The sequence below is a fragment of the Lampetra fluviatilis genome, chromosome 49, assembly GCF_964198595.1.
Source record: "Lampetra fluviatilis chromosome 49, kcLamFluv1.1, whole genome shotgun sequence".
NCBI classification, from domain to species: Eukaryota; Metazoa; Chordata; class Hyperoartia; order Petromyzontiformes; family Petromyzontidae; genus Lampetra; species Lampetra fluviatilis.
Window position 1 is genome coordinate 2,791,951 of NC_136323.1, and position 13,874 is coordinate 2,805,824.

General features: G+C 56.1%; 1 protein-coding gene across 1 annotated transcript in view; it reads right to left on the reverse strand.

The window, feature by feature from the left end:
• Window positions 1-4,617: 4,617 nt before the first annotated feature.
• LOC144948374 (angiopoietin-related protein 2-like) overlaps window positions 4,618-13,874 on the reverse strand; it is a 20,892-nt gene continuing 11,635 nt past the window's right edge. Inside the window, exons 7-9 of the mRNA XM_078877800.1 lie at window positions 6,312-6,505; window positions 5,404-5,674; window positions 4,618-4,931 (exon numbers count right to left, since the gene is read on the reverse strand). Coding sequence (XP_078733926.1) covers window positions 4,732-4,931; window positions 5,404-5,674; window positions 6,312-6,505 — 665 coding nt within the window. The 3' untranslated portion in view covers window positions 4,618-4,731. The remainder of the gene's footprint in view (window positions 4,932-5,403; window positions 5,675-6,311; window positions 6,506-13,874) is intronic.

Genomic DNA, 13,874 nt, shown 5'->3' on the forward strand with positions numbered 1-13,874 from the left:
GTATTGTGCAGGTTTAATTCACTCAGATGCGGCTTCGCCAAGGGATCGGCAACCCAAGTTAACAAGAAGAGGCATTTTGTTCGAATTTTTTAAAAGAGCCGCAATGCATTAAGTGGTGAATACGAGACAGATTGAATACGAGACAATGAATACGAGACAGATCCTGAAAGAGCCGCAGATTGCCGACCCGGGGCTATACGGTTGGACGTTCAACAACACGGTGTTGTGTACTGCGTGTACTGTGTGTGTACTGTGTGTGTACTGTGTACTGTGTGTGTACTGTGTACTGTGTGTGTACTGTGTGTACTGTGTGTGTACCGTGTGTACTGTGTGTGTACTGTGTACTGTGTGTGTACTGTGTGTGTACTGCGTGTACTGCGTGTACCGTGTGTGTACTGCGTGTGACAGTGTGCATACTGTGTGTGTACTGCGTGTACTGTGTGTGGACTGCGTGTACCGTGTGTACGGTGTGTGTACACTGCGTGTAACAGTGTGTGTACTGTGTGTGTACTGCGTGTGTACACTGCGTGTGACAGTGCGCCTACTGTGTGTGTACTGTGTGTACTGTGTGTGTACTGCGTGTACTGTGTGTGTACTGTGTGTACGGTGTGTGGACTGTGTGTGGACTGGGCGTGTTACCTTGTGCGCTACTCGGCATCTGCCTCCCCGTGTGGTTTCACTTCGTGGGCTTTTTCTAACGCATCTACTACCACCGCATGACGCGGGGGGGATGGGCAGCAAGACGGCGTGTGTGTGTGTGAACCCTGCCACCCGAGTTCGATTCCCGCTCACGGCCAACACCGGTGACGACGATCCGAATCGATTCTGGACCTCCCCTAGGTCGACTCGGCCTCAAATGAGTACCTGGTTGCGGTGTGTGAACATCGCCAGGAGGAGAGATAAAGGCGGCGTGGTGCTGGCCACCCACCCCCTCGTGTGCCGTGCCGGCCTTCATAGTGCTGCTCGCTAACAGCACTTGCCCCAACAGTCTGTGCCGGCTACACGGGGGATCTTTGTCTTTACGTGTGAGGGTGGCCTGCGTGTGACGGGCCTATGACCGTATCACGAGGTATCTCGTCCGATTATCGGAGCCAAGCAGAGGTGAGCCTGGACTTAGGGGACATCCATAAATGACGTCACGCGATTTTGGACGATTTTTGACCCCCCCCCCTCGTCACACGGCGTCACAAAAAGTCAAACCCCCCCCCCTCAAATATGACGTCACAAAGCTCTGCCCCCCCCCGCAAAAAAACATATTTCCATTTTGAAAATAAAACATGCTTCAAGTCGCTTTAAACTATTGTCATTGTAGTGCGTATTTAATGTGGCGCTGCACTCTGATGTTGTAGGAGAAAACATTTATTAAAAAGTCTATTTAATTAAGTAGAACGTGTTGTCTATATTTATTTAAAGTTGCGCATTTTGATGTGACGTCACATTTCTCAACCCCCCCCCCCCTCGTCACACATCGTCACAAATGTCTGACCCCCCCCCCCCCCCAGGTGCGTGACGTCATTTATGGACGGCCCCTTCTCGCTTTGTGGATGGGTTGACCACCACGCATGGCAAACGGTGGGCTACCGGCTGCCGGGGCTACGCCGTGGTGTGGAGTTGAGAATGGGAACATTTAAAGGTAACGTGAACCGGGAGGGGGGGGGGGAGTCTGAATTGACAGCTGAAGGCTCTCCCACGTTGGCAGTGGATACCGCGTCGCAGACGAAACCGCTAAACACGTGCACGGTTAATTGTTTTTTTTACCCTTCTATCTGGCAAACAAAACTGACACCTTTTGTACAAGGAGTCATGTTTACATAGACCACAATACCTGCAGTCATAATGCAAACAAAAAACACAACTCTGATAATGTATGCACTGTTCTTGAAGTTGATTGGTCCACACCCGAGACAGCTTTCTTTAGAGCCTAGTCTCACATGGGTTGGACCAGATGACGCCGAAAGAACCAAAAAAGGTGTCAGTTTTGTTGCCAGATAGAAGGGTTAAAAAAAAACAATTATCATATTTTTTACTGGCAAATGAGGCTCCAATGACGTGCACGGTTGTCAATCCACTGCTGGATGAGGACCGATTGCCCGAGCTCTGAGGTCCTCGATATATTCAATTATCGGCCAATGAAATGTTAGTACATGTGGGGGAGGGGGAGGGGAATCGAAGCACCCGCAGAAAACCGACGCGTGCGAGGGGGAAACGTCTCCCCCTCGACGCCCACGGGAAAGGAATTTCGCAGCCCATCTGCGCGTGTTCCGCCAACCCTTGCCGCTGCCTCCACAGCGCTGGATCACAGGTGGCCACGTGCGACATGGCTGCCAACAACCACGTGGACGCTCTCGTATCGAAGAAGCTGAATGCGAAGGTTGTATTGGTGCTTTGTAAAGAACATTAACACATTCCTGCGGAGGGAGCTGGTAGGAACGTTGGGTTGCTCGGGCAATGGCCAGGGTCAACGGCGGCGTGGTATATTCCGCAAATATGGCCGACTGTGAGGGTGGGCACAAGCCGGCGTGAGTAGGTTAAACGTTGAGTTTTATAAGGGCACCACGGGGTGACCAGCCCCTCCCCACCCAGCCCCTCCCCACCCTCCCCACCCAGCCCCTCTCCACCCAGCCTCACCCCGCCCATCTTTGGATGCACGACGGACGGACACAATAATCCCCTGTGGGCTGGTGGAACCAGGTGGTTCCTTCCAGTAAATTTTTTTACTTAAAACTTTCGTGACCGCAGGAATTCATATTCTTTGGTTCTTTCGGTAAAGCCACGTAGATAGAAAAAATAAAAATATAGAAACCATTTTTTTTATTAGATTTATTTTTTCTATCTACGTGACTTCACCGAAATAACCAAAGAATAACATTTAAAATGATAGGTCTCAAGACAAGACAATACAAATGTTATCTTTAATATCCGTTGAGTACTGTGCTCACTCACAAGGTGCAATGGTTGTTTTAATAAAAAGAAAAACACACAACCCCGTGTTTTCTCGTTATGACGACACCTTATCTCCCCTGTCTCAAGAGCCTTAAGACTCACGCCGTACGTTCCAGAAGGCTACAGGATAAGGAGCGCGTTTAAAGGTTTCATTGTTGACAACAAAACCGTATAATCACTTTTGTTTAATTGAAAGTTGCCGATGAAAAGCACAGGCAAGGCATCGGTAAGATAAAGGCGCGGCCCTGCAATCGCGTGCTGCAGCCACTGCTCACGGAAGTTCCCTTCACTCGAGGGAGCCCCAGAGAGCCACTTGAGAGGCTCTCGTTGAGACCTCCGACTCCTCCTCCTCCACGCTGGTACCAGGGGAAGTGCCCCCCACACTTCCCGCCCACCGCACGCTGCCTGCGTGGACGCTGTCTCGCGTTCGCTGCGTCGCCTGCAAAGTGTCCGTAGATCCCCGATGCGCCTTCGGGTTCGCGGCGTCTGACGTTTTAGCCCCGAGGGCTACGGATCGGCTCGGTTCCCGGAGGAGCTGCCGGCGCGCGCGTGGTCTCGCGAAACGTCGGACAAGGTTGTCTGACAACACGCGCCAACACCCCAACACGGGGGGGGGGGTGGTGGGGGGGGGCAGCCTCGTGGCGCGGGGGAGTGGGGGGGGTGAGCGGGGGGGAGCCTGGGGGGGGGTCTGGGGGGAGCGGAGGGGGGGGGCGGGGGGGAGGTGAGGTGGAGGTGGCAGTGGCCCTCTCCACCCGCGCTCTCCGCTGGACGGGGGAAGGGGGTCTGGGAATAAGTTTGGGGGGGGGGGGGTCGGGTGAAGGGAGGGGAGGGGCGGTGGGGGCTGTGGGTCGATTAACTGCCGCGTGCTCGCTCGCTCGCTCGGCCGTCGCCTGAGAAGTGTCCGGAGAGTTGCCCCCACCGAATGGTTTTTGCCAGCGAGACGCCGCACGCCAAGTGGGAGTTTCACCGTGACCACCATCCGTGGTAGGCACCGGGTCCACGCAACCTTCCTGTGCAATACTCACTCTCTGTCTGTCTCCCACCCTCTCCTGACTCCCGCCCCCACCCCCCCACCCCCCAGCGACATTGAGCGATGAGCGTCAACAGTGAACGGGGGAGGGAAGGAGGGGGGGGGCTTCAATCGCATCGTCCCTTCCACCGAGCGGACTTGAGCCTTGCGTGCAATTGTGAGGTTGCGCCTGAGAAGAAGTCCACAGGAATGGAATGGGACCCCCGCCTCGTAGCGGCCCGTGCCCCCTTACCCTCACTCCCTCCGGCCCGTGCCCCCCCCTCACTCCCTCCGGCCTGTGGGCCCCGGTGCAGTTGCAGCGCCTGCGCACGACTCGACAGCCGCACCGACGAGGGGGTTGAGAGAGAAGGGGCAGGAGTAGAGGTGAGAGGAAGAGAGGAAGGGGATCGGACGAGAGAGAGAGAGGCGGTGAGCAGTTGAAGCAGGTGCGAGGGTGAGAGAGGTGAGTCGAGAGGGGGGGGTGAGTAGAGGGGGGGTGAGAGAGGTGAGTAGAGAGGGGGGTGAGAGGTGAGTAGAGAGGGGGGGGGGGTGAGAGAGGTGAGTAGAGAGGGGGGGGGTGAGAGAGGTGAGTAGAGAGGGGGGGGGGTGAGAGAGGTGAGTAGAGAGGGGGGGGTGAGAGAGGTGACCAGAGAGGGGGGGGTGAGAGAGGTGACCAGAGAGGGGGGGGTGAGAGAGGTGAGTAGAGGGGGGGGGGCCTTGAAGGTTGGTGACAGGACACGGGGGAGGGGGGAGGGAGGGGGGGGGACTGCGCTTCGGCCTCAGTGGAACATGGAGGGGTTGGGCCGGATCATCATGGTGACCTTGCGGAGCGAGTAGGACGTCCCGTGGAACTCGGCCCAGTAGACGCCGTCCTGGTACTTGCTGCGGTAGTTGCCGCCCCGGTACCACACGCCGTTCAGGTTGGAGTGCGAGCAGGCGTTGTACCACCAGCCGCCCTTCTGGAAGTGGGCGCAGTTACCTAGGGAGCAGTGGCGGCGGGTGGTGGAGTGGGGGGCACGTGGGGTGTGGGGGGGGGCACGGGCGGCACGGGGTCAGGTGCGTCGTCATCAACAGCCTTGATCAATCCGCTGCTGGATGAAGGCCTCCCCCAAGCCGTCTCGCACGCGCGCGTAAAGACACCCACCCCATTTCTAGATTTGAAGCTTTCGTGACTGCAAGGATTCATACTCTTGGTTCTTTCGGTAAAGTCACGTAGGTAAAAAAATGAAAATAAAATTAATAAAAAATAAACAAGTCTCCGTCATCAGGTGGGATCGTCACAGCCAGATTTGCTGCACCCACCCCAATATCGTCTTTAACGGACTGTTGGGGCAAGTGCTGTTAGTAGCGAGCAGCGGCACCACCTGCGACGGCCGGCACGGCACACACGAAATGGGCGGCGTGGGTGACCAGAGAACCCCGACAACTCCTCCTCCTCCACGCGCTCTCACCGGAGAAGTTGTCGCGATCCCGGTCGAGCGTGGTGAACTGACGCCCGTTGTGCCAGCCCAGCGAATCGCCCGCCGTGCCGCGGAAATGCCCGAGACGCAGGCGGTACCCCTCGGCCTCGCCCGCGACGCGCACGCTGCCGTACTCGGCGAACACGCGACGGCCCTGCCAGTCCTCCAGCACCACGAGCAGCTTGTAGTCGCCGGCGCTGGTGAGCGCGTGGACGCTGTCCAGCCCCAGCCAGTGCTCGCCGTCGATGTTGCCGAACCCTTGCTGTGAGCGCGCGCACGCACGCACGCGCCACACGGAGGGAGGGAGACTTGCAGTGTTGTCAACTCATCGGTGGCGGTGGTGAATACTGCTGCCGCTGCTGCTACTGCACGTGGCTGCCTGTGATCTAGAACAGTGGAGGTAGCAGATGCGAGGGTTGGTGGTTCACCGCGCACACAGAGGCAGTGTTGTCAACTCATCGGTGGTGGCGGTGGTGGCGGTGACGCTGCTGCTGCTGCACCTGGCTGCCTGTGATATAGCACCGCGAGTTGCTGGATCACCACGCGCAAATGTTGTGTGAAACTCCCTTCTACCCGCGGGTGGGTGTCGAAGTGGAGCTTTGCCCTGGCTGTCCCACGTGGACTCCACATGTACACACTCATTAATTGGCTGATAACATCCTCGTTTATAGAAGACGGCAGAGTTCGGGACACATTTTGGCACCGTCTAATCGCGTGGCTGCCGCCTTCACGCTCGTCTGCGGTTCTTCCTGGCGCCTCTGAGTCGCCCTCTCTCTCTCTCTTTCTCCCCGCCAGAGAGTGAGCGAATACTCTGCACCGTAGCTTTACAAATTAACATCATCATCATCGTAATAATCATTACCATTCAATTGTAAAGCCACCAAAAGGCGGTCGGTCACCTTGTACGCGTCCCAGTTGCGGAAGAAGTTTACAGAGCCGTCGTGGCGCCGCTGGATGACGGTCCAGCCGCCGGGATCCTGCTGCTGGTCGCACCACGCCTGCGCCAGGCGCGTGGCGCCGCGCGGACGCAGGAGGTACATGCCGCTGGTCTGCTGACCCTCGTCCAGGGCGTGCAGGCAGTCCCGCCACGGGCCTACACGGGCACGCGCACACACGAGGGCACGGGACACACGCAGGCTTTTGCGCGGGTTGACTGCTGTGCCAGGATAGGTGCAGGAGGTCACGGGACAGACCCAAGTGCGTTGGGTTGACTATTGGGTCAAGCTAGGTGCAGGAGGTCACGGGACAGATCCAGGTGGCGTGGGTGGACTGCTGTGCCAGGCTAGGTGCAGGAGGTCACGGGAAAGACCCAGGTGCCGTGGGTTGACTGCTGTGCCAGGATAGGTGCAGGAGGTCACGGGACAGATCCAGGTGGCCGTGGGTTGACTGATATGCCAGGCTAGGTGCAGGAGGTCACGGGACAGACCCAGGTGACGTGGGTTGACTGCTGTGCCAGGCTAGGTGCAGGAGGTCACGGGATAGACCCAGGTGCCGTATGATGACTGCTGTGCCAGGCTAGATGCATGAGGTCACGGGACAGACCCTGGTGGCGTGGGTTGACTGCTGTGCCAGGCTAGGTGCAGGAGGTCACGGGACAGACCCTGGTGGCGTGGGTTAACTGACTGAGATGACCGACAGATGCAACACCAGCTGTGGTTCCTGCTCTGCACATACGAGCACGCATAGAGGAACACGCTTACACGTGCACACATACATACAGACACGCGCAGGCGCATTGCAATAGCGTGTGAATATACATAAGGTCTTAAGTGCACCACTCAGTATGAACGCACATAAATAAGCAGACAATATAAATAAACTAAGCAGGACCCTCTCTTTACTAGGTATTGTAAGATCGGAAGTTCACCAGCGTTTGTTCAAGTCACCCGACTCTGCTGATGAGCGTCTGAATGTCGAACCCAGTTCAGAGTTTGCTCGTCTGAAATCGTGAACTTGGAGAGGAAGGCCGTGCGGCTGATGGGATGTGTAGGACATACTGATATGTGAAGAAGATTTATGGCTGAGTCTGAGTCTTTGGCTCTCTGTTTGAGTAATCGTGTCTCTGTGTGAGTCTATGGGTGTGTCTGTGTGGGTCTTTGGGTGTCTCTGTGTGAGTCGATGGGTGTGTCTGTTTGAGTATATGGGTGTCTCTGTGTGAGTCTATGGGTGTGTGAGTCGATGGGTGTGTAAGTCTCTGTGTGTCTCTGTGTGAGTCTATGGGTGTGTGAGTCTATGGGTGTGTGAGTCTATGGGTGTGTGAGTCTATGGGTGTCTCTGTGTGAGTCTATGGGTGTGTCTGTTTGAGTATATGGGTGTCTCTGTGTGAGTCGATGGGTGTGTCTGTTTGAGTATATGAGTGTGTGAGTCGATGGGTGTATAAGTCTATGTATGTCTCTGTGTGAGTCTATGGGGGATCTCTGTGTGAGTCTATGGGTGTGTGAGTCTATGTTTATCTCTGTGTGAGTCTATGGGTGTGTGAGTCTGGGTGTGTGAGTTTATTGTTGTCTCTGTGTAAGTCTATGTGTGTCTCTGTGTGAGTCTATGGGTGTGTGAGTCTATGTGTGTGTGAGTCTATGGGTGTCTCTGTGTAAGTCTATGTGTGCCTCTGTGTGAGTCTATGGGTGTGTGAGCCTATGCGTGTCTCTGTGTGAGTCTCTGTGCGAGTCTCTGTGCGTGCCGGGTGTGACACGCGTCCCTGCAGCTAAGCTCTCTCTTCCTCCCCGCAGCCCGCGATGTTTGCTCGCCGCTGATTGCCCCCCCCCCTACCCCCGTGTAAATCACTTCCATGTGCTCCAACCGACTGGGGGGGGGGGGCAGCTTCCAGCAGTGTCACGCTGCTCAAAACACCCTCGACAACTCCAACCCCTCACAATGACAAAGACCCCCCCCCGTACAGCCTTGAACAGCCTGTTGGGGCAAGTGCAGTTAGCGAGCACCTATAAAGGCTGGCACGCACACACGAGGTGGTGGGTGGCCAGCACCACGCCCGATGTTTACACACCGCACCAGGTACTCATTCGAGGCTGAGTCGACCTAGGGGAGGTCCGGAACTCGGGTTCGCCGGGTTCGTAGCGCGGCGTAGCGCTAACCGCTGCGCCACCGCTCCACCGGCCGCACGGCTCAGCGGCGTTTACGACTCCAACCCCCCCGCTCCGACCCCGATTTCACGACGTTCCTGTCGCATGTATCGAAGGCTGCGTTTAGTTTCGCCCAATGCCCCACAGCTCCTCCCGAAGAGTTCCCCAGCTGCCTGGGTGGTATGGGCTGTCGGACAACAAACCTCCATCGTACTCTCATCATCGGCTGGTCCACCGCCCCACCGCCCCCCTCCACTGCCTCCACCAGCTCCGCCATGAAGAAGGGACATTGCCCGAAACGTCGTCTGTCGGAGTATACTTTCTTCCTTGCGCGTTTTTGGAGGTTTTTTGTTTTTTTTTCGGTTATAAAGCCACAACAGCAGATAATTTTTTCACCCGTGTTGCGACAAAAACATCGTGTTTTCGTTTATTATTATTTTCTATCTACGTGACTTTACCGAAAGAACCAGAGAGTATTATTTTGTTTTTTTTGTGGGTTTTTTATTTTATTATTTTGTTTTTTTGTGGGTTTTTTATTTTATTATTTTGTTTTTTTGGGGGGTTGGGATGTGGGCCCCGGTTGTGGCCCTCGATTTGACTTCACTCGGCCCAAGTCCACTTTGTGGGAAGTAAACAGCGTTGGCTACCCGACGCATGGACTCGACCCAGCCATGGGAATGTGGAACTTCCACCGCTGGTTCTCAAACATCACTGGCAATGAAGCATCACCCCAACCAGATGTGGAGAGAGAATACTTGCGAGTTTGCGTGATTCCATATAGATTTCTGTGAGTCTATGTGAGTCTCTAACAGACTACAGTAAAACCTTGGATTGCGAGTAACTTGGTCTGCGAGTGTTTTGCAAGACGAGCAATTTTTTTAATTAAATATTAATTTGATAAACGAGCGAGGTCTTGCAATACGAGTAGTACGTATACGCTTTGTTTGCCTAGTGTCACGTGATCACAACTGATATACGAGTGCTTTGATATACGAGTGCTTTGGATTACAAACACGTTTCCGGAACGAATTATGCTCGCAATCCAAGGTTTTACTGTATATAGGTCTCTGTGAGTATATCTTTACGTGAGTCTACATGGGTCTCTCTGCTCGTCTGTACGGTTCTCTGTAAGTCTAAGGACCCGTCCTTAAGCATAAAACAAACAAACCTTCAACGTAATATCTCTGATAAGAATCAATTAAATACAGATGTTACCATCGATTTGCCACGGACCCACTTGCTCGGACGAGCTGCGTGTGGGAGCGGCGGCGTGGGAGGAGGAGGGGTGGGGATGGTTTGAATTTGACGTCTCTGGGCCGTCCGACTCGGTACGTGTGAGCACCAGGGGTCTCTGCACGGAGCGGGCGGCTCTCTGTTTGTCTGCATCGCCCCCTGGGAGGAGAATTTCTGGTCGAGTTCACCCACCCCTAACACCCCGCCCCTACCACCCACCCCTAACACCCCGCCCCTACCACCCACCCCTACCACCCACCCCTAACACCCTGCCCCTACCACCCACTCCTAACACCCACCCCTACCACCCCCCCTACCACCCCCCCTACCACCCACCCATAACACCCCCCCTACCACCCACCCCTAACACCCACCCATAACACCCACCCCTACCACCCCCCTACCACCCACCCCCCCTACCCCCCTACCACTCACCCCTAACACCCACCCCTACAACCCACCCCTACAACCCCCCCTAACACCCCCTCTAACACCCCCCCTACCACCCACCCCTAACACCCCACCCCTACCACCCACCCATAACACCCCCCCCCCCGCGCGCGTATCCGGCGTTCGACTTGAACTCAGCGGAGCCGGTGGCGTCATTGGATGTCCCCACGCGTGTGAAGTCTCCAACGCGTGGGCAGCCTCCCCGCTCGACTCGCTTAACTAGCGGCGATTGCTTACCACGCGTTGCGTTCACATCCTGGCCAGGGTCGACTCAGCCCCGTCATGATGATCGCCACGGGTTCCTTTTCATCCCCTCTCCCTGCTGCTTCATCATCATCGTCATCGTGGTCGTGGTCTCTTTCTCCCCACCCCCCCAAATTACCACCGCAACCTCGCTCAATCCAAGCTCACGCGCTAATGTGCCATTTTCCATTAACACCTTCGATGGTTGCTGTTTGTTGCTGACCGCTTGGCGTTCGGGCCTTTGGCGCCTCCTTGCGCTCCGCAACACGCGTGTCAGAGTGCGTGTGCGCGCCTTGCTGGACACGTCGGCGCGAAAAGCGATCACTCGTGAAAGCCCCGTCGCTTCTCAAGAAAAAAGCCACGCAGCTCAAAGGGGGCCTTATCGAGTACAATAACAAAAAAGACACATTTTTTCATAGTTGGTATTTTCTTTTAAATATACAACTCGCTTGAGACTCGGGGCCAATCTGGGAGCTGTGGGAGTGAGAGTGGGGGGCTGTGGGGAGGTTTGGGGGGGGAGGGAGGGGACTGAGCTGCGCGTGCAGGGCCATGAGCTCACGCCGAGTAGGGGGGCGGCCAAGCCACGCGGCCTCCCACCACCACCGCCACCACCACCACCACCAACCCCCCTTCCTCTCCCCCCACCCCCCGACTCTCTCCGGGCCACGTGCGCGGCGCCGCATGCGTGCTGGTGATGAATGCGCCTGGTGTTCACAAACTTCTCCGCTCTCGACTTTACCGCGTCAGGCAAAGAACGCGCCACCATCCCAGGCTGCAGGTGCGCGCCTGTGATGCTAACAACCACGTGGCCTCAAAGTGCACCTGGCCTGGCACAGGCGCGCCGTGGTGGCGTCACCGCCACTTAGTGGCGAATGGCGGGCGTTGTTGTTGTTGTTGCTGTTGTTGATATTAACAGCACTGATACAAACACGTGCATGACGCCGCCGCCGCTGTTGCAAAATGCCTGTGGCCAGCGTTTCAGATGACGCCAAAGGAGCAGCCCTGCTATTGCTCACTCGCAAGCACCACACTGCTGGTGGAAGGGACTGCCAGGAAGAGCTGTAGAGGGAGTGGGAGAGAGGGGAGCCCTACTGAGGAGCATGTGCTTAGCCGACTTATCTCTCTCTCTACGCTGGCCAAACATCTTGGAAGACGTGGGGGTGGAGGGCGGGGTTACACACTCCTTATCCGGCCTCTAGAGCTCTAGACTCACATAGAGACTCATAGACTCACATAGAGACTCATAGACTCATATAGAGACCCACAGACTCATAGACTCACACAGAGACCCATAGACTTACACAGAGACCCATAGACTCACACAGAGACCCATAGACTCACACAGAGACTCAGAGACTCACACAGATACCCATAGACTCACATAGAGACCCATATACTCATATAGAGATCCACAGACTCATAGACTCACACAGAGACCCATAGACTTACACAGAGACCCATAGACTCACACAGAGACCCATAGACTCACATAAAGACCCATAGACACGTACAGAGACTCATAGACTCACAAAGAGACTCATTAACTCACACAGATACCCATAGACTCACACATGGACCTACAGACACACATAGACTGGCCAGATGTCGTGGAAGAGGTAGAAGTACCCACACTTTACCCCACCATACACGATCGACTAACTTGGTGTGTACCCATTTACACTGCTGGGGTGGACAGAGTCAATCGTGGGGGTGGTGCTGGTGGTGGTGGAGGATTTCAGAAACTTGCTCCACTCTTCTTGGTTCTTTCGGTAAAGTCACGTAGAAGGGAAATAATAAAATAATAAAAATAAAACATAATAAAATTATTCTCACGACGTTTCGGCCACAACGCAAGCAGCCGTCCTCAGGTGAAGACCAGGTCTGTCGGGGAGACAGCGTCTGAAGGACGGCTGCTTGCATTGTGGCCGAAACGTCGTGAGAATAATTTTATTATGTTTTATAATTTTTTATTTTATTATTTCTCTTCTACGTGACTTTACCGAAAGAACCAAGAAGATGAATCCCTGCAGTCACGAAAGCTTTAAATAGAAACTTGCTCCACTCTTTCAGCTTCCTCGCCATGGAGACGGAGTCGAACCGTCGGCCCTCTGGCACCGTGTTCCCCGCGCGCTGCCGGACCCCGCCAGCGCGCTCCGTGGACGCGTTCGCGGAGACGCGCCGGGCGAGGCGACTCTGCGTCGCGAAGGGGGGTGGGGGGGGAGTTGCTCCTCCGCACGCGCGGAGCTAATTCCCTCGCTGCTCGCGCCGCGCCTGGCTCTACCCCCCACACCCCCTCGGTGGCACGCGGCCACATGGCTTGCCCCAGCAAGCCAACGGATCTTCATCATCATCATCATTTTTCGTCGTCATCATCGGCCGATGATGATGGATGAAGGCCTCCCAAAGTCGCCGCCGCGGCCTCTCACACTGACCCCTGCGATGATTGCGCAATCCACCGTGCACCCCGCCCACGAGCTCGTCGTTCCGTCGCTCCATCTCCGCGGTGGCTGTCCCCCCCCCCCTCTTCCCAAGGGGACGCGCATTCTACTCCCCCGTTTGACGCTCCGCCACTGTTCCGGCGCCCACCTCCAGCCGTCACGTGCACTGCCCAATCGCCCCTCCCCCCCCCTCTGACATAACACGATGAGCACTTTGCGATGTCGGAAACTCCGCGGTGTCGTTCTCGTAGCGTGTCTGACCCCCCCCCCCACCTCTTTGTGTCGCACCGCACGGAGTCAGCGCGGCGTTCATTCTAAAACCAAAACCCCTCCAGTGATCCCGAACCAAAAGTGGCAACAATCGCTACGCAGAGTCGCGCGGATGCGTGGACCCTGAGCACGCAGGCCGCTGGCGAACTCTCACGAAGACGCAGCCGGCGTGCAGGCGGCGTTCAGCATCGCGTGACTGCGCTGCGCTATCCATACACTGCAGCCCTGCTCCCACGGCTCTGTGCGTGCGTCCGTAGGCGCGTGCGTGTGTGTGGGTGTGTGTGCTTGTGTGTGTGTGTGTGGGTGCGTGTGTGTGGATGTGTATGTTCGTGTGTGTGGGTGTGTGTGTGCGCGTGCGTTTGTGTGGGTGTGTGCGTGCGTGTGTGTGTGTGGATGTATATGTTCGTGTGTGTGGGTGTGTGTGTGCGCGTGCGTGTGTGTGGGTGTGTGCGTGCGTGCGTGTGGGTGTGTGTGTGTGGATATATATGTTCGTGTGTGTGGGTGGGTGCGTGTGTGTGTGTGCGCGTGTGGGTGTGTGCGTGTGTGTGTGTAGAGGGGTAGCGGTTAGCGCGCGGCGCTACGAACCTGGCGACCCGGGTTCGATTCCCGCTCACGGCCAACACCGGTGACGATTATCTGAACCGGTTCATGGGCCTCCAACTAGGTCGACTCGGCCTCAAATGAGTACTTGATGCGATCTGTACACATCGTCACTGGGGAGACAAAGGCGGTCGGGCGTGGTGTTGGCCAC